Source organism: Coffea arabica, chromosome 2e (genome assembly GCF_036785885.1).
Source record: "Coffea arabica cultivar ET-39 chromosome 2e, Coffea Arabica ET-39 HiFi, whole genome shotgun sequence".
Lineage (NCBI taxonomy): Eukaryota > Viridiplantae > Streptophyta > Magnoliopsida > Gentianales > Rubiaceae > Coffea > Coffea arabica.
The window spans coordinates 48,312,342-48,333,217 of record NC_092313.1 but is presented as its reverse complement, the minus strand read 5'-3'; the positions used below and the strand labels follow the sequence as shown (position 1 = coordinate 48,333,217).

General features: G+C 35.8%; 1 protein-coding gene and 1 pseudogene across 1 annotated transcript; both read left to right on the top strand.

The window, feature by feature from the left end:
* Positions 1 to 315: 315 nt before the first annotated feature.
* LOC113729110 (protein EXORDIUM-like 5) lies at positions 316 to 3,129 on the top strand (annotated as a pseudogene).
* Positions 3,130 to 4,262: 1,133 nt separating this feature from the next.
* Positions 4,263 to 11,977, top strand: LOC113732544 (hydroxyproline O-arabinosyltransferase 3-like). The gene is made up of 9 exons (XM_027258376.2): positions 4,263 to 4,436; positions 4,840 to 5,553; positions 6,657 to 6,724; positions 6,796 to 6,997; positions 7,205 to 7,302; positions 7,432 to 7,501; positions 7,612 to 7,683; positions 7,852 to 7,965; positions 11,699 to 11,977. Exons 2-9 carry the CDS (start codon positions 5,149 to 5,151, stop codon positions 11,759 to 11,761), a joined length of 1,092 nt encoding a protein of 363 aa, XP_027114177.1. The 5' UTR covers positions 4,263 to 4,436; positions 4,840 to 5,148; the 3' UTR covers positions 11,762 to 11,977.
* Positions 11,978 to 20,876: the final 8,899 nt, after the last annotated feature.

Here is a 20,876-nt window from a genome sequence, read left to right as displayed (position 1 = left end):
GAAAATGGCCAATTTAGTCCCTAAACTTTTTTTCCCCGTCGATTTAGTCCTTATATATTATTTTTAGCCAATTTGATCCTTAAACTTATATTTCGGTTTCAATCAAGGAACTCAGCGGCGGAGCCACCGCACAATTTCCTTCAAGCTCCTAATTGAGCAACCAAAAGGCGTATTTTTGGAATTTCAATGGTGTGGCTGTAACAAAAATTAAAAAGAAGTGACATTAAAAAAAAATTATACACAAAATGTTGATTACTAAAACAGCAGTAAGAGGAGGAGGAGGAGAAGAAGCAACGACCATCATCTCCTTCAACAATGCTGCTGCTGCCGCCTCCAATTCCTCCGCTAAGCAGCAGACTCTCCCAAACACAATCGGACTCCTACTTCAACCCAAAGCTTGCCCCTAAGTCCCTCTCCGCCTCCAAGAAATTTGAGGGCTCCTCTGACTTGGTCAACCTTCGCTACAACATGGGCCTCACCCTTTCCTCCCCGATCAACATCTACCTCATCTGGTACGACTGGTGGGCCGTGACAAGGGTTTATTTTACGTATTTTTAGTGTGTTTTATTAGTTAATTTTGGTTTGATTATTTAGTTTTATAACTAAAATAACTAAGGTTTTGGTAAAAATCTACATTTTATGTTAAATTGGCTAAATATTGCATTTTATGGATTTTTATGGGAAAAACTTCATATTTTGTAGGTTTAATGATTCAATCATCAAATGAAGTGCATTGAGAAGATATTTGGATGATTGAAGATGGATTAAAGTGGGGAAAATAAAATATGAAGTGTAAAAGGAAGAAATGCAATTTGAGGACAAAAATCAAAAAAAGTCAGCTTTGACAACTCAGACATATTTTCGTATTTTGACTATATCAGGAGCTACAATGATCGGATCAAGGTGATCTTGGTACCATTTTGAAGCTAAGAGATATATCTACATTTGGTATGAAGACATCAAAGTCCAATTCAGCCGTTTTCTTGGTCAAAAGGTCGAAAATCAGAAACTTATCTGGATGGTCGAAAGCTGAAGCCCAGAATTGACCAGTCTATGGTATTTTGACCATATCTCCGTCCACCGATCTCCAAATTAGATGATTCTTGAAGCATTGGAACTCTAATTCAAAGGGCTACAACTTTTGTGTTTTGCACAAAAGCCAGTTCGGCCTTCATCATGGAGAAAAATGCAGTTGAAGTGAGGTCAAAAGTAAAAACGTGTCTGGCAGCCGAATTTCTGTAATTTGCTTAGCCATTTTTCTCATCTTCACACTACTTTCCAGCTAGAGTTGGAGAGAAAACGTAGGCTGCACATGCTTCAGAAGACATAAGGAAGAGATATAGCCAAGGTTCCAAGTCAAAAGCCATTATTTTTGACTCCCTTAACAAATTCAGATTTGGAGAATCATAGCAGAAATTTTTGACTGGTAAGGGAAGGACTTTTCATCAGCTTATATGCAGAGACATTTGAGGTCTAAAAACATATGGGAGAAGCTTGAAGAGTGCAGAAATGTAGTTCTTCCATTTCCTTAGTGTAGGATAGTGTAGTAAGTGTAGTTCATCCATTCTTGTATAATGGCTAGATTAGGATGAAAATGGAGATGAAGAAAGAGAAGTTGAAGCTCAAATGACATGGGTTATCTCTTCTCCAACTCTTTATCTTTTGTATTGGATTCTTAAATATAGTTAATATGCAAGTTCTGGAATTTATGTCTATTATGTGTTTTTAAAGTTTATGCCTTGGGTTTGGTTGAACTTTCTATGATTGTTAGTGTTTATCATTTGGCTATTTAACTGCTATGATTTGAGCAAGTTATTTAGCACTTTAGCTCTTTAAATCATGATTAATCTGGTACCATTAATTGTGATTATCTAAGGTGTTATTTCTGCAATGAAAATTGAGATTTAACATTAGTTCAATAAGTGCTAAACATAGGGAGTACACTCACGAAAGTAGAGGTGCACCTATGTGGTTTTTAGTGATTCATTTCATGTAATTTCACTGAAGAAATGAACTTGTAGCTAATTTCATAACCATGAGAATAGGTATGGATTAGTTATAAGTATAATTGATTCACTACGAAAGTAGGATTCAAATGCATAAGGAAATTACACCATAATTAGCCTAGATGTAGTACTCAATGATCCAAATATAACACTTGCATGAGTAGTTAGGGATACTACAACCTAAGGAGCATTTATTTGTTATTTTGTATAATTTCAGTAGGATAAATTTGTTATAATTCATTGATAGTCTAAATAATAGAGAAGCTTTAGTAATACCGGTAATTGTTCACTCTTCCCTGTGGGATCGACCCGATATATACCCTAAACTACTAGTTGATCTGTATACTTGCAGTGAACGGGTGTAATTCGATATTTTTTAGCTTGCACGTATGTAAAATACCCGTCAGGCCGCCTCCCACCAGCTCCTCATCAAGGACTTCCTCCTCTCCATCTCCACCTCCGATCGCCGCGCCGCTCCCTCCCCCTCCGTCTCCCAGTGGTGGCACACCGTCTCCCTCTACACCGACCAGACCGGCGCCAACATCTCCAGCTCTGTCCTCGTCACCGGGGAGTACTCCGACACCCGCTGCTCCCAAGGCACCCACCTCACCTGCCTCTCCATGCAGCAGGTCATCGCTGCCGCGGTCCGATCGAAGCCCTTCCTCGTCGACCACAAGAACCGTATCTACCTCATCCTCACCTCCGGGGACGTCACTGTCCAGGACTTCTGCCGGGCCGTTTGCGGCTTCCACTACTTCACCTTCCTATCCGTAGTGGGCTACATGCTACCGTACGCCTGGGTGGGCAACTCCGGGAAGCAGTGCCCCTCCGAATGTGGATGATAAGCTGGTCGGGCACGAGCTGGCGGAGCTGGCATCGAACCCACTGGTGAACGCGTGGTAAGCGGAGGAGGACCCCCACGGCACCGACGGAGATCAGGGACCTGTGCGAGGGGCTGTACGGGACGAGGGCGGGGAAGGGTACATTGGGCAGGTGATGAGGGACAGAGAGGAAAGGACGTACAACATGTAGGGGAGGAGGGGTCAGGGGTCAGAAGTTTTTGGTGCAGTGGATCTGGAGTCCTGTTTTGAAGGCTTGTGCCGGTCCGAATGCGTTGGATTAGGATTCCCGGAGAGGCAATTCCCCTCTTCTCCTCTCCTGTCCTCCAGAATCCTACTACTACTACAGTAGCAGTAGCACTTTGCTAGTAGCGGAGGAGTAGTTGTAGTTGTAGTATACTACGACGGTAGTACTCCATTATTCTTTTTAAGTCTGTCTGGTAGTCTATATTTTTTTATTTTTGTTACAGCCCCACCATTGAAATTCCAATAATACCCCTTTTGGTTGCTCAATTAGGAGATTGAAGGAAATTGTGCGGTGGCTCCGCCGCTAAGTTCCTTGATTGAAACCGAAATATAAGTTTAAGGATCAAATTGGCTAAAAATAATATATAAGGACTAAATCGACGGGGAAAAAAAGTTTAGGGACTAAATTGGCCATTTTTCCTTCGTAATATCACAAACATTTTGGACCTTCCAAAATAAAAAACATGATACTTTTAAGGGTTTTCTTAATGGGTGCCTATTAGGCATTTGATAATACATCCAAAATTCATTGAACATATAATGTATATACATAGACTAATAATTATTATCCTCTTTTACATTTATTTATACACTGTTCCTATCTAATCTTGCTTACCATCTCTTATATTTATTTAATTTTTAATTAATCTTACATTTTAAAAAATATGACATATGAAATATATTCTAGTGTGTATACATTGGATATCCGTTAAACCGACCCTACTTTTATGGGAAGAAAGGAATTTTCTCTCTATATATAGAAATTTATGGAGAAATGTCTAAATTCAGGGAGAATGTGTGCACATTAGACCAACTCTACTTTTAACGGGAGGGAAGGAACCTTATATATATATATATATATATATATATGATTAATTTTATATATATTGTGAGTGTATACACTATCATATATATATATAATATATTCACTGACAGTATATATAAAATTTACTCATATATATATATATATATATATATATATATATATATATATATATATATATATATAAATTGAGGTGTTAGTATGGGAAATTGTTTAAATTCAGGGAGTGCAATATTTGTAAAATTATTTTCATACATGACAATAAAAATGGTACACTTGCTTTCATACCTTGCGTCTTGAATCCACCAACTTGCCAGGGAAAGTCGAAATCATAGGGATTCTTCTACTGCTGCTGTTTTCCTTGTCATACCTTTCGTTCACTTCTGTGAAATCCCTTTTGTCCTTTTCTTACTTTAGCATCTTCTGTTCTTTGTTTCATATATATTTTTCTCGGCTTCTTTTTGTTTCTTCGCCCAATTTCTGCATGGTTTTTTTCTGAGCTTAAACATCTCGTCTCTCCAGGTAAATTAAAACTTGACCATCTCTTAAAACATCAAATTTTATGGCTAAAATGTATTCAAAACTAAATGTCTGCTATAGTAAATGTGTATGGGATTTTGAAGTATAAGGGTTATAGGAATTATGTGATTTTGCAGCATTAGGTGGACAAAAGAATCTGATTAGTTTAGTCAGTGTGATTTTCACCCAATCATGAGATGTTTATTTGCAATTCCTCAAATGATGCTATGATGTTTGGTCTTTCGATAATTCATGTTAAAAGAAAATTATTGTTATTTTGTTTAGATATGTGGCAGGTTATCTTGTTTCAATCATGTTATAGAGTTTGGTTTTAACTTGCTGAACCTAATTTGATACGTATCTGTCTCTCCGTCTCTCTCTCTCTCTCTCTCTCTCTACTATGCAGATTGACAATAGAGAGCCTGAATTCTGGCTGATTTTTCGTGTGTATAATTGAGAATCAGAAGAAAAGGGGTCTGAGTGTCTGTAATTTGTATAGCATTAGGCTTTATTGCAGTGATTGGGGGAGTTAAATTATGTAAGCTGCTTAATTACTTCATCGGGGCCCTGTTGGAGAAGAGAATTCTATGTCGAATTGGAGTTAGGTTAAACAAGCCGCCTTTCTTTTGTTTTTGTTGGGGGTGTTGGAGAAAAGTACTCTGGATTCATCTGTGTTCTGATTTTGTATAAGCCAATTATAATTGGAAGGGAAAACATGGGAAGGGCAACACCGGTTCTTTTGGTTCTCTTATCTCTCGGATTTTTCTTTGTGACGTATAATTTGATAACAATCGTTCACTACAGAGCAGTGGGTTCTGGAAAGCAGACTGTTAGTACTCGGGAGACTCCATCCCTGATTGATCCTGTCATTCAGATGCCTCTGTATGCACGAAAAGTAAAGAAGGAAAGGTTGCTTTTTCATGTTGCATTAACGGCAACTGATGCTCCTTATAGTAAATGGCAGTGTCGCATAATGTACTACTGGTACAAGAAGAAGAAGGATTTACCTGGATCTGAGATGGGTAAGTTTACTCGGATTTTGCATTCAGGAAGTCCTGACAATTTAATGGACGAGATTCCTACATTTGTTGTGGATCCTCTTCCCAAAGGTTTAGATCAGGTGAGCAACCATTTCTTGGGACTTCTCCATTTTTGCCTTCTGGTTACACCTGTCTTCTGTTATTGTAGTATTTATGTTTGCAAAAGACGTTTTTTGCTTTTGCGCCCATCGCCCCAAACTTAAGTAAGTACCTATAACAGCAAAAAGGATCTTAAGATAATTGACCCCCCTGTTTTTTAACATTGAATCTACTGTTGCATAAGTACTTTGGTACTTGCATGAAAAGACATGGAATAAAGTATTGATTATAGCATAGAACAACATATGAAGATAATGGCTTTGTTTTACATTAATGTATTGGAAGTGGGAGTACGTTTCAATCGGTATTGGAAACTCAGTTGGGAGTAAACTGTTACTGGAAGTCAGTTTTAGGTTCTTGTGAGTTCATTATGATTCACCTTACAAACGTCACCTACATATTTTGTTCTGTTGGTTAATTAATTACTCAGAAAACATTTTACACACATTCAAGTATTAAAATATGGCACCATAATTAGCACTTCAGGGTTGAGGGTTTAACATATTTGAGCAGTCATAGGATTTTTCTTTTGCATGGATGAATTTATTGTTTTCGTGTTTAGTCTAGATTTTCCAGTGTGAACTCATGATAAGAAAAAAGAAAACTTACAAAAACCCACCAAATTGTGGTTGCACATGCCCTCTAGCATGAAATTTTAAACTACCATAACTATGTAATTTGCATACCTCTTTATTTTAATGCATTCTTTGTAGTTTCACCTTCAATTTCTTGTAGAATGCCAGTACAAATCTCCACTAGAAAGTTTAAAGCTCTAAAAGAAACTGTCTTGCTCTAGAAGAAGAATCTGCCAAAATATGTGTGTTCAAGACCTAATATTGATAATGAACTTTGTAACTGCATTAAAGGAATGTTGAAACTGAAATATTACTCTTATTATGATTGCCATTGTCATATGCTGTTATAGACTTTAAGTACTGTCTCTTCGCGTAAATATTCCCCATTTTCTTTTCTATTTCTTTTGCTTTTGGTATGCTAGCTGTGGCATTTATGAAAATTCCACATTCGTTTTTATCAGAATATTCCAGTATTACTTAATTAGTACTTTCTTCTTTCATGTGTGCAGGGTTATGTCGTTCTTAATAGACCATGGGCATTTGTGCAATGGCTTGAGAAGGCTACCATTGATGAAGAGTGAGCTGCCCTTGCTTTAATCAGTGACTGTCAGATTCTTCATTATTGTAATATTATATTTTTCTTGGCAGATACATACTTATGGCAGAGCCAGATCATATATTTCTAAATCCACTGCCCAATCTGGCTCATCATGAATTTCCAGCTGCGTTCCCCTTTTTCTACATCAAACCTACTGAAAATGAGCACATCATCAGAAAGTTTTTCCCTGAGGAGAGTGGCCCTGTTAGTAATGTTGATCCAATTGGAAATTCTCCTGTCATAATTAAAAAGGTAAATCCTGGAGTATTGCAACGTCCTGGATGAAATTGTCCTCCGTGGGATAACCATTTCTGTTAGCTCTAGAAGTCTTTTATGGCATATGTTCCTGATCATACATGGTGGACGCTATGATGTTCTTCTGATGCCTGTTTCTTAGTTTCAGTTTCATTTCTTTTCTTGGCCGCACAAAATTTACTGACATCTAGGCAAATTGTTCAGGATTTGCTGGAGAAAATTTCACCTACGTGGATGAATGTTTCCTTGAGGATGAAAAATGATGCTGAGACTGACAAAACTTTTGGATGGGTACTAGAAATGTGAGCAGGCCTCTATAAAATAGTTTTTGATGCACTTGATTGGGATATTTTGGGCTTTAGTTATATGATCACTCTTGACACATTCTCTTTTCCTCCTCCTCATTCTCTCTCTCTCTCTCTCTCGTGAAGGTATGCATACGCTGTAGCCTCTGCTTTGCATGGTGTGCAGCATATTCTTTGGAAAGACTTCATGTTACAGGTTTCCAAATCTGTACTTTCTACTAGCTTTGATTGAATTATGATTCGTCAAATTGGGGGTAGTGTTAGTAGAAAGTATTCGTAATTGATCCATTTGTATTAATCTTTCAGCCACCATGGGATCTAGAAACCAGGAACAAGTTTATCCTCCATTACACTTACGGTTGTGACTACAACATGAAGGTGAAGTTTACAGCTGAGACTGATGCTTCTATAATAACATCCTTTTCTTTTACTGTTAATTGCATTTTTTTTTTAATTCCTGAGGCTTGGTTTTTTCTTTTCGATGTACTATGAAAAATGCTATTTATTTTCCTGTATTATAAAAATTCTCGAACATGATGCGTGCAGGGTGAGCTGACATATGGAAAAATTGGAGAGTGGAGATTTGACAAAAGGTCACATCTCACTGGTCCTCCACCAAAAAATATCTCCTTGCCTCCACCTGGTGTTCCTGAGAGTGTGGTAGGTCTTGGGCTCCACAATTTAATCAACTGATGAGTTTGCAAGCAGACTTTAATCCTTTTGCTTGATTAATGTTTCTCCATTTAATTTCTGGCATGTATTACTCATCTTCCCCATCTTTCACTAGCTACTGTGTTTGTTTTTAGCTTTCAGTTTTAATTTTAACTGAATTATGTACTTGAAGTCCTAAAATAGAAATCTTTAAGTACAGAATCAAGGCTGAAACTTAATGCAGAAAGCTTGTTCTGCACTATTTAGAAAGGAATATAATATGCGTTTACGAGAGAACCGAGTTATGCTCAAGCATGATAGGTAGTTTTAGGAGAACGGCAGAGGTCTTATAGGTAAATGTTTAAATGACTCAAAGCTCTTGCCCTTATGATGTTCAAATTAAGCTATCATACACACTGTGTAATTATCTCAAGTAAACAGTATTTCGCCATGTCAAGTCATTCTGTTAAGTACATAATACTGGGATTGGAGTTAAGTATGTGCATAACCTGCTGGCTAGGAGCACCTAATCTTATTCCTCAACTTCCAGTGCTTGCCAGCTGGGACGCAGTTGGCATTGCTTCCAATTTGACAGCCTAATCAAGCCACTTTATAGCAAGATTTTTTTTCTTGTTACCAAACTATAGACAGTGCCTGAAACTGCTAATGTTTGTCGAATCACATAAGTTGATTAGGGATATGTAGCGGTGCACAAGCAGGTGCAAATATATGAGTAAGTGCATAATTTACTCTATACCGTCAGTCACCAAAGTGGACAAGTTATAGTTGTGCAGAGATCAAGCCTATATAGGCTATCACTTTGAGTTCTTTTACTATGACCTCATTCATTCCAATTTCTGCTAATCAGTTTTTCCTTGACCTAGAAAGAACTTTATACCAGTAAACTCATACTGCTTTACATTTTATTATTTGTTTGAGGTTTTATGCTTTTCATTTTAGTTTTTACATTCATATAATAGCTAAAAAGTTGTGAGAGTCTGATCCTGTTATATTTGCCAATTTGAGGATCATTCATCCATGTCCATATCAGGGAAATAGTTCTTAAGAAGCTAACTTGAATTTGTAATGGGAACATATTAACAAAGAACAGTACCAAATTGACTTTGTTTTATTTGCAACCTTATTCCTAAGGGCTTTTTGTACTGTCTTGAGAAAGCAGGTTCAGATACATAAGGCAAGAAGCTGGAAATGGTTAGCAATATTTGGATGGGACCTGAATATAAGATCATAACGCCAGATAATAGTGGTTACAAAGCTAGTAGAACTACTTCTATCTCCATTTGTTTGAACACACCTAAAACTGATGAGATCATCTTGATAAATGTATGTGCCACGGAGAACCTGACTTTGGTGAAAGTATTGTTTTGATGTTTTCAAAAATACAACTAATTGATCATGTATGACAAATATGATAGTCAAGCTGGTTATTGCATCATTAGACTCATTGAAACAGAGGCTGACACAACAAATAACACAATCTTGAGGTGCCTCTTGATATGCGTAGGTCAATGAATAGAATTATCATATGCATATAGTTGACAACAATGTATATGCTTCTGCATATGAACATAATACTGATCAGCTTTCACGCTGAAACTCTATGGTGGTTTCAATCTATTATAAGAGATTGAATATGGCTAACCTCCGATGGCAGCTTTAGCCTGCCATGGCTCTGATACCACTAATACCCTAGATAATTAAAGTGCATAGAAAGATGATAAAGTAAGCTTAGATGGAGGCAAACTTCAAAACTTCAAAGTTGTACTTGAAACTTCTTTATTGATGGAATAATAATTTACAAGAGAGTTGGAGAGAGAATGTTTATAAGAATTTGAGAATTGAGAGAAGATAGAGAGGATTGGTTCATTTTCCTTCAAACTATGATGTGCTATCATAGTGTTGTGGACGTGTATGATGTGCTAAAAACAGAATCTTGGCAACCAAAAGGGATGATCACGAAATAGGATTGTGTCAATTCTCATTGGCCATGGAATTTTGAGCAATTAGTTTCATGAAACAGCTGAGCGAGATGCTTTGCTTTGTATTGTTACATCTTTTTAGCCACTTTTGTTTGTGTTTACTTTGTTCACATTGCCTCTAATTTTAATTTCAGTTTATATCTTTTATTTCTACTTACTCACTTTATTTATTAATTTAGTTGTTTTATTATTTTTTTGGGTATTTGGTGAATAATTATGTATTACCTTTTCATTTGATTTTATTGCCTCCTAGATATCCTTGTCTTGTCTTTCATCGGTGTTGAAGGTCTGGACTGGCTTAAGTCTGGTTATAGTTAGTGGGTATTTTCCTTTTGAAATACAAGTTTATGGGTTTATACATGGAGTGGTGTCAAAGCAGGCAGAGCGAAGGTCCTATTCTCCATTCTAGATAATATAGGACTTTGGTATTATTGTAGTCCTTTTCTTTTCTGTCTTACCACTTATATTATGGCTTTCTTGTGTCATGGAGAGGGGAGCCTTCATTAACGCTGAATGGAGTTTGACTGCTTCCTGAGTTATATGTATTACAAAGTTAAGCAGGCTAGACATTGCTGGTCAGAATGTGGTGATGGAATATGAAACATATGACCAAGACTATTCCTAAAAATAATTGAAAATGAAAATAAGATATATTTCACATCAGTGATGTAATGAAAGTCAGAATCATGTGAAGTCGAATAGCAATTTGGCCATGTCTAATCATGCAGGCTTATTGTATACAGATAAAATATAAAATAAAAATTTACTTTGTTGCCTGTTTCTTGCTTTTAAAGGTGAAATCCCAACATTAGCTTAGTTGTTAAGTGAAAAACCTAATACTGCTCGTAGAAGGGTGTATTCTAAGATGGGAGGCAGGGAGCCTGTGCTGGGGATGGATGCGTGTAAAATTTAAAAGATGGTTTGAGACAGATAAGCTTCAAAAAGCCCTTCAAAATACTAAAAGTTCCTTTTGGCTAGCTCTTGTTATAATGTGCATAATCTGGTTGAAAAAGGGATGAAGAAGAGAATCCATCTAGAATAGAAGGGCAAAGGCTGCTTACTGCCAGCTAAGTCATGAACTGGAGATTACTCTTGCAACCTGGCTTCTAGCTCCATGAAACATTGAACATTCTTCTTTCCGGCTCCAGTTGCACTGTTAATTTTTGTCCAAGGAACAACTGAAGGTTTAATCTATCTCCACTAACCTATCACGGATCCTAGTCTTTTGAACATAGATTGAGAGATAGGAAGGGCGTTTTATAACATGTCAGTACTCATGTCTTTGTTTGTTGAGTTTTCTGATATGAAGCGATTGCCAATTGGCATGGATTTACATGCATGCATCACCATTTGTCTTCCCTTTAACATGCATTACCTCTGTAATAAGAGGACTTAATATTTCCTTGACCATCTACCCTTTTGTCACATGGTTGATTGGATATTAGAAATATAAATCTAAAAATGTCTTAATCTTAGCTTTGATGAATAAAAAGTAGTAATGCTTGCGTCATACAAACAGGCAATTTGTCTGGATCAGATTTCTCTCTTAATGCAAACTAAGTCTCAGAGACATCTGATGATTGTTTCAAGTGTTGTCCTGGATCTGAATGCATATGGTTGGAGTGCATTGTAGGCATGGTTGCTAGTATGATCCATCATACTTAATTTTAAATAGCTGAAAAGCTTTATGTTGAACTGTGGTTGATTTCTTACCTTGTTTATATCTACTGATATCTTTGTAGGTCACTCTTGTAAAGATGGTGAATGAAGCTACTGGCAACCTTCCGAATTGGGAGACAACATAGAAACTTGGTCTATTGACGAATTGAGCCTCTGGGAACTCCTGTTACCAGATGATGGAATACTTTACATGAGCGTCTAAGTCAGAGGTTGTATACTAGTAAAGAAATAGTTTACAGCTCATACAGTAGGTAACGTAGTTAGGACACACAAATTTTGTCATCTGGAGTACATTTACTAAAATGAGTAAAATGAAAAGAGGAAACTTTTAATTGAGTAAATTCTATGTACTGATCACTGCGTTTATCTTTCTTTAAGTTATACTTACCGCCCGCAATATCTGCTTAATTAAAACCTTCAGATATTTTGTACCTTTTTTTTTTGTTTTAGTAAAAAGAAAACCATTTCGTGTCACTAATTTACCTCTAATTGCAGTGTTTTCCCTTTTATGAAATCATTTTCAACAGTGACCTGAACTAGAAATCATTTTTCACTAGCATTAGCATACATGGGCAGATTGTGGAAATTAATAAGCACCTTCTTGAGAGGTGAATATGATTTTATGAACAAGAAACGTCTTTAATTTTTTCCCCATAATAAAATTTTTTTCGAGTTAGCGCCCTAGCGCTCATAGTTTGCCGTGCATGTTCACATTTATGGTTTTCCTCTGCATATACATAGACAAGAATTATAGCAACTGGGTGTTCCACTCCCTGAATGAGGCCTTTTAAAATAAAGCATGAATTAAGAAATTAAGTACAGGGACAAATGTTATATTAGTTACCCAATAAATGCATAGGGTATATTGTGACCGTATAAATTTATCATCACGTCGACCCAATCAACAAAGTAATCCCCATTACTGAGCGCTAGAATTAACAAATTTGTTGATGCCACAGGAATTGAGCAATTCCAGTATATTGGAGAAGAAAGCAAATCCTAAAATCCTGAATCCCATGATTCTTCGTTTCATTTCTCTATATTCTCAATCTTAACTGCTCTCCATCTTATTCTTAACTGTACACTTTCTTTCATGTTCAATGATATTTTTTTCTCCTTGTATTTAGATTTTATTTTAGGCTAATTTGTTGAATTCATCTATTTCATATGTCTTTGCAATTAGCATTTTCATTCCCTAATTTTTTTTCTTTGTCTGCTGAATTTTAAAATAGTTTTTTTTCTATTGATGCCTAGACCAAAAATAAGTCGTACAATGGATTCTCTCTCCAAAGAGAGTTTCTCTCTCTTGAAAAGAAAGTATTTCCATCCTTGGTAAGAGTTTTCTAAAAATCTTTGAAAAAATCTTCAAAGCTTTCAAAATTTTAAACTTTCAAAAGGTTTACAAGTTCTCATAGATCCCATCATCCCAATCTCTCAAAATACCGACATAAATGAATTCAGACCACTTATACACAATTCAGGACATCATTCTAGTATAATTAATACTAGGGGGGAGTGCTCGCGCATCGCGCGAGTGTTTGGTGCCTATAATTAGAGAGATAATTTGAGAAGAAATAGTTAAAGAAGCTGGAGTTTGATATTTTATGTAAAACGTGTTTGCTGTACAAATGTTAAATGGCATATCCAGGACATGGTGCGGAGGAGCAGCCGGTACCGGCGATGGTGTCATAGAAGCAAGCGCTCTTGTCGAAAGGAGTAAGGACTCAATGCCCAAAGTCAACTGCTGGTGATTCAGGAAATTAATCAGATTCATCCTACATAAAGTAAAAAGCGCCAATACAAAAGTGTGTAAACTATAAAAACAAGTCAAGGTGAATAAGCTTACCTTTATAATCAATTAGCAAGTGACTACAGTTACCTAAAAGCAAAGAGGAGCTCATCAAGGCTAACAGGAATGGCTAACCCCAACCCTGGTAGAACCTTCCTTTTTTAGTTGAGGACTAATTTGCTTAGCCAGCGTAGGAAGAAAGGCAGGTAGCCGTATTCCCATTAAAGGGATATTCCCTGTTGGCTACTTATTTAGCAAGAAGGTTCACTATGTCACTAAAAGAAAAAGAAAGAGTTTGTTGTAGGAATTTCTGACCTCTCAACAGTAAATTAGTCGCTTAGTTTTCTAAGAAAGCAAATAGCTAGCTCATCTCTTCCCTCATCAAGCAAACCATTCACTTTCTCTAACAAAACGAGCGAGAAAAATGCTTGAAAGCCAAAAACTCTATAAGATCCTAGTCGTTCTTCTGCCCTGCCTTACATCGATGGATTTCTGTCCTCCTACTGGCTATTCCCAAAAGGAAAGAGGAAGTGAATCTCTTATTTCATATAGCAGAAAACACACCATGACCGGATTAATGTAGTAAGCTAGAGTACCCTAGAAAGCTGACCTTGTTCCAAATACCTCCTGGAAAGTTTTTTCTTAAAGTTGCTCCGAACCTATCATTATAAGCAAACCAGTTAAATCTCAGAGGACACCGATTCTGTGCAAAAATCTTTATCTTGCAGCTAAACTACACAACCAAAGTTTCAAATTTAGGATCTGACCACACATTGATGCTACAAACCACAAGAACCACCCACATAAACAACAAAATTGAGGAACAAATCTAATCTCAAGCTAAACCACCACGAATAGCTGCGGCTGAAAACCATTCCGAGATGTTTAGTATAAAGGCTGCAAAAAATATCCCAATTCCAGAAGCCGAAAGGGTCTGTGCAAAAATCTTTATCTTGCAGCTAAACTACACAACCAAAGTTTCAAATTTAGGATCTGACCACACATTGATGCTACAAACCACAAGAACCACCCACATAAACAACAAAATTGAGGAACAAATCTAATCTCAAGCTAAACCACCACGAATAGCTGCGGCTGAAAACCATTCCGAGATGTTTAGTATAAAGGCTGCAAAAAATATCCCAATTCCAGAAGCCGAAAGGGGAGAAACTGAAGAAGGTGAAAGGGGAAGCATTGAAACAACCATAACGATGCTCAGCCGTTTATTCATTCAATACCCATGTTTTTGGCTATTTAATTAGATGTAAATGGGAAAAGGAATGGGTTGTTTTAGACGTGAGCTCATATGAGTTGGGAAACGATCAGCCAAGTTGTTTCAAACAAAGAAATAACCTCAAACGAGTAGTTATAGCAACATGTCTTTGTTTTAATTGCACAATAAAAGCCACAATTAAATTAAATGTATCTATAATACCATTCCAGTAATTATACCAACATATAAGCATATATGAGTTGTACACGGTGCAAAAATGGTTACAAAATAATTTTATCTTCCAGAAATACCCAGATGCCTATATAAATCAAAACTTTTAATGTACCAAAATAAGGATATTTCGGTAAACATAACCAAATACATGCTTCCCTCAGTTGTACCAAAAGTTTTAAGAAAACCACACAACATCCCACATTCCCAAAAAACCCCTATCATGCGGTTGAAATTCAACCCCCTATTTGACCAAAACTCAATCTTATATAATATAAGGATACATTCGCTCAGTATTACAAAATACTTAGTACAAGCTGGTTGGACATCTTAAGCATCAACGAGAGGATTGGACGGGACTCAAGAAGATTTGAAGAGGGGATAACAAGCAGAATTAGTAGCATTAAATCCTAAGAAAATATCCTTAAGTAAGCTTTAAGATAGGTAATTCACAACCCTAATACTATATGTCTCTTTGCTTGGGGCTAATTTCAAACTTCTATGTGTCTTTGGTTGTTCCTTTGTTCTATTTCTTACCTAGTTGTTCATTCATGGATCCGAAACTCTCTCAATCTGAGGCACTTTCCAGTTGACACAATTTTATGGCTTGAATTTAAAGTTGGTAGACTGATGGTTTAGATTAAGCCAGCAACCACTTTAAAAGAATATTGTCGTTTAGGGCAATAGAAAAGAAAGTGAAAAATGAGGAAATAGATGTAAACGCCGTTAAAAAAAAGGTCCACTATTTAAAACAAAAAAAATTTTAAAAAGAAAAATAGATTCAAAAGTTGCGCTCTTCAAATAGGAAGCATAGCAGCTTGGAAACGCTATGAGAAGGAGAGGAGAGAAATTCATGCCACTGAGAAGAAGGAAAGATGTGACGCCGGTGAAACTGACAAAGTGAAATTCACAGTTTGTAGACTAGAGATAGGTTGCTGGTTTAAAGTAATCACCTGATGACACTACTTTATTACTAAAAGGTATGCTTTTGGGTATCTATAAATTGAAATTTGCTCTATTTTTGTTGATTTCAAGCATAATAAATAGAAACTGCATGTCATTTTCACATAGTTCATACACGATTTTGTCAATGTTGGATGGATGGTGAAGGATGAGAGTAGTGATAGGGGTAGATATGAACCCTAATTTCGAATTAACTAATCATGATTTTAAGAATAGGTTTCCCTATTCTTAGGTTGGCCTAAAAATTATTTTGGGGTTTCAATTAGTGTTGCAAAAGAAAGTATTAGGATCTTATTGGTGCAATTTGTCACTTTGTGGTGTAATAGTTGAGGAGTTTTATTCATTTATTATGTTCAGGATATTGAATGAGAATTAGGCTGTTTGCAAAGATGAGAACCTTTACTTAATGCCTTGGCTGGGTGAGGTTAGAGAACAGAAGAATCTATTGGTCTTTATTTATTTATTTATTTATTGTTGTCCGACTCTTGAGGGGTCACGTGGTTTGCCGGTTAGGAAAGGTCTTTGTTATTGGTTGTAGAAACTTTGCCAAGGCTTATTTTGCGATAGTCTTTGTACGAATTAAAATCAATGTTTTCAGAACCGGACCGGACCGGCCGGTTCGACCGGTTGGACCGCGAACCGGCCATGTCACCGGTCCGATCTAATGCTAAAGCCGGAAGTTCATGGAGAACCGTTGAAACCCGGACGAACCGGACGAACCGTGCGAACCGTTAAGAACCGTGAACCGGCGGTTTTTTAAATTCTTCAACAAAATATCAAGAATGGTGTAGCTAAGATTCGAACCTGGGTCTCTAAGTTTAAATATGACAATCTTACCGCTGGACTGTACTTAAGTTTGTTGAGAATTCTACTTGACTAAAAAATATATTAAAACATCAGGTTCTTCTCTTATTTTTTTTTTTCAATTTTTTCTTCTTAACCATTTTTAACCCAAATATCCACAACAAGATTTTCTCAAGTCTTCACCATTATTATCTGGTTATTATCTTTAGCAGATTGTAAACAAGTTGAAAATTTCAACTTTTCTTGTTTTCCAACATTTTAGTAAGTTTAATTTTTTTCTTTTCAAGGTTTTTTTCTATATTATTATCTTTAGTTGATTTTTTGCATTTTCTTCTTTTTCCCCTCAATTTTCATATGTTTCCCTCATTTTTGTTTTATTTTTATTCGATTAATTAAGGATGAAATTTTTGCAAAAGTAGTGCACATCCGTGTAGGAATTGGGTAGGAATTGCAAATAATAACATTGGGTTGGTCAAAAATATGGTAGTTGGCACATAATCGAAGCTATTGATAATTGAATTTAAAATAATTAATGGTATAGGATCATTGAATTTAATATAACATGTTAATTAGTAATGTTTAGTAGCAATTAATTTTTTATGTGTTTAACTGTATATTTGTTTTTCAAAAATTTTTAGTTTTTTTTAGTTTGAGCAATTAGATTTATATTTTTATAATAAAATTTTAACTTTTTCAGCTTAAGTTGATGAAATTGTGAAGGTGGTGTGGTTGCTTATCATGCCACTGATAAAAGTTTGCTATTCAAATAGTTTGTCTTAACTTGAATTCTTTTATGGATTTTTTTAAGGTTTGTAAAAGAATTTCAATATTTAATTAATTTATTTTTTGTGTTTTTATTTGTGATAATTGGTGCACATTTGGATTGTATCTATTTATGTTTATAATGAATTTATGAAAACTTGTGGTGAATTATGATATTTTAATTATATTTATCATTCCATGTTTTGTGTATAACTTTTAGAAAATTTATTATTATCATAACTTAAATTAAGTTATGTTGGTAAAGTTCAAGTGTAGAATGAAACCTGCTTAGTACTTAACACTAAAAAAAAAAAAAAAAAAAAAAAAACAGTGAACCTTTGAACCCGCCGGTTGGACCGGTCGGACCGGTCGAACCGCGAACCGGCCACCTCTCAGGTTCACTGACCGGTCCGAGTTTAAAAACATTGATTAAAATCACCAAGAGTAAATGATTCTTATTCTTTTTCATTCAGTCTACTTTTTGTTTTATTTTTCCCTGTACATTCGTATTTTTGTTCATAAACCTTGATTTAGCATAAGATTTTTGAGAAAGTTGCCAATTGAAGCCAAAAAAAAAAAAAAAAGCACATTTACCTTAATAGGAATCTCAATTTGTAAATGAAACACAAATGTCCCTCTCTACTACAGTTTAACAATGGAAAACACTATTTGATTTGGCATTGAATGAAAAAGAACTAATGAGGATTGTAGTTTCAATTTTGTATTCCACGGACAAATTATAAAGCAAATATTAATTTATCTTTTCCGTGAACAAATTTGCGGCAGCATTTCTAAAAAAGAAGGGCAAATTCAAAAGTGCCTCCAACCAGCCTCAATAATTCTTGACAATCTTTTACAAGCATTTGTATTCCTTTATTTAGATCAGCACTTGGGCAAATTATAAAGCAATGAGTCCAAGTTGTGGATTTCTATCTTGGTGCCACTCATTCCATTGTTCTTTGAAATCCCTAGACCCTCTCTAATGCTCTGCAGCTGCATTTCAATAGTGGTACTTTTATCAATGCTGCCCGTGTGTCCATTTTACCAAACACCTTGTCCATCCCTCAATAGCCCACCAAATGTTGCAGGTCCTGGATCTCTATTGATACATGCGCTGTTGTTTACTTTGTTCACCTGAATTAGGAAATGGCACTTGTATTTTGGCTTCGTACCTTTAATTTTAGCTAGACCACATGTAAAGTGCAAGATTTGCTACTTAATGATTTTACAATAGCTGAACTATTAGGTTCAAACTTTTCGCGCATCCACTCAATAGAAGAATTATCGATTAAAGTTTTTACAGGTCTATTTGCAATAATAGCTTCCAAATCCTCTCTACTTTATTAGAGTTAATAGCATATAGACTAAGAAATATTACATGGATACGTCGGCGAAGGATGAATTGTGAAGTCATGTCTACGTCTATTAAGCTTTTATGTATCACCATCTACAAGAAGTTCTTTTAGCTTCTGAGGTAACTCACTAAATCTCTTTTGTTTTGGGTAGTTTCGCTATTATTTATCATTTCATTGTTGGTGTGAATATTCTTCATTCCATGTCCTCTGTTTATCTAAGAAACAGAGAAGAAAATGGGAAAAGGTAAAATAATTAAACAAAAAAAGCCATTTAAAACATGAATCTGCTAAAAATGCATAATTTGAGGAAAAAGAAAAGAAAATGGAAAATAATGACACAAGAAAACTATTTAAAAAGCAAAATTGCTCCAAAAGAAATGCAGACTTGAAAGATAAGAAAAATAAATAGAATACTAACAAAAACTTTGACGATTACTCTATAATTAAAAACCCTAAGATACTTTTGAGCAGATTTATTAACAGTAAGTGGTTTACATCACCAAATAATCAGAAAAAAGTAAAATAGAAACCAATTTTTGTCTAATGTTAATATCTCTCTCAAAGATTTCATTTACCACCCGCCTAGAGGAAAGAAAGGGGAAAAATTAAACATTCTAATGGAGCCCTTTTGGTTGATTAGGAACAAATTTCGTACTTGCTTTTTTCAATAGTTTATTCACATTTTATTTCAGCCTATCCATCCCTTTAAGAGATAAATTAACCTCTCTTTTCATCAAACTATAGAATCAAAATTTGTACTGTACCATCAAAAGGTGATTATCTTATCTAGCCCACTTTGAAGATTCCAGCGTCCTGAAATGGATCTAGCATGTTCAAGTCTATATAGTAAGACTGGTCATTACCAATTTAACATGGAAAGGAATTGAAAAGAATCTAAAAATTGGGATACTAGCTCCTAAATATCAAAAGCAAGATTTTTTTTGGCAAAGAACCCCAAACTCGGGGAGGAGCAGCGCCCCCTTATTTATTCCATAAAATAAAAATTACAATGAGTTTAAGATAAGCCTTATGATTTACAGAAATAAAAAAAATCTAGACATAAACATATCTAACTGATGGAAAGTCCCTAACATCTAGAGTTAAACATGCTCGAACCTCCATAGGCAACTGTTGATATGACTCAAAAACCTGACTAGATTGACCACTCAGAGCTGCCAACCTATCGGCAACCATGCTAGCCTCACAAAATACATGCCCAATAGAAATTGATAGCACAATTAATAACCATCAAATCATTCACAACACATTGCAGAATGACCATCTTCAAATTTCTCCAGACTAAACCAACGATACCAACACGGCGAAATCAATCTCCACCCTAATCCCTTGAATTCACCTTTTTGCACGTATTTGTAACCCTTCCAATACAGCCAATCGCTCTACTTGTAAAACATGAAACTCCCCAAAGGGCCCAAACTCCTTATAAAATGCAAAGACAAGTCTACCATCTGAACCACGTAGCACCCCACTACCACTTGCCCTACCATTAACAACACTAGCATCTACGTTTAATTTATATAGCATTTGAGGATGTCATTTCTGAGACACAGGAATAATTTGCACCTTACGAGGTACAACTGAGATAAAATGCACCCAATAGCAATTCATATCTCCATAAAACTGGACCCTAGTAAACTTTCTAGAATTAATCTTTCCTACACTGACAGTGTATACACTATCGGCGTTGGATGATTAACAACTATGCAAAATTTGAATTTGAAATTCAACTTTTGAACACATGTCATGAATTCAACGATGATAGTGTATACACCGTCAGTGTAGAAAAGATTTACTCAATTTTCTAACTTGACCTAACTCGTTAAAAAAACCTTCCATCTCAAAAATCACCCGCTGAGCCAAAAAATTAGTCTCTTCAAACTTGGCTTTATTCCTCCTTTTCCTAAGAAACCAGCACATCAGCAAAGGAATTATACATCTAATATGATTTACTGAAATATGGTCAAGAGACGAGTAACATACCAAACAAAACGCCTGTAAATTCTCAAAAGGTAGCGAAGGAATGCCAAACATAGTAGCAAAATACTCCCAAACCTCCATTGCAAGTGGACCATTAACAAAAAGATGTGCCAAAGTTTCGTCTT

What these genes read in the sequence shown, in the direction of transcription:
- LOC113732544 (XM_027258376.2), top strand. Translation starts at nt 5,149, where the DNA reads ATGGGAAGGGCAACACCGGTTCTTTTGGTTCTCTTATCTCTCGGATTT. An exon ending in TTTGGATGGGTACTAGAAAT is followed by an intron (nt 7,303 to 7,431) that starts GTGAGCAGGCCT and finishes TCTCTCGTGAAG; the next exon opens with GTATGCATACGCTGTAGCCT. An exon ending in GGAAAGACTTCATGTTACAG is followed by an intron (nt 7,502 to 7,611) that starts GTTTCCAAATCT and finishes TTAATCTTTCAG; the next exon opens with CCACCATGGGATCTAGAAAC.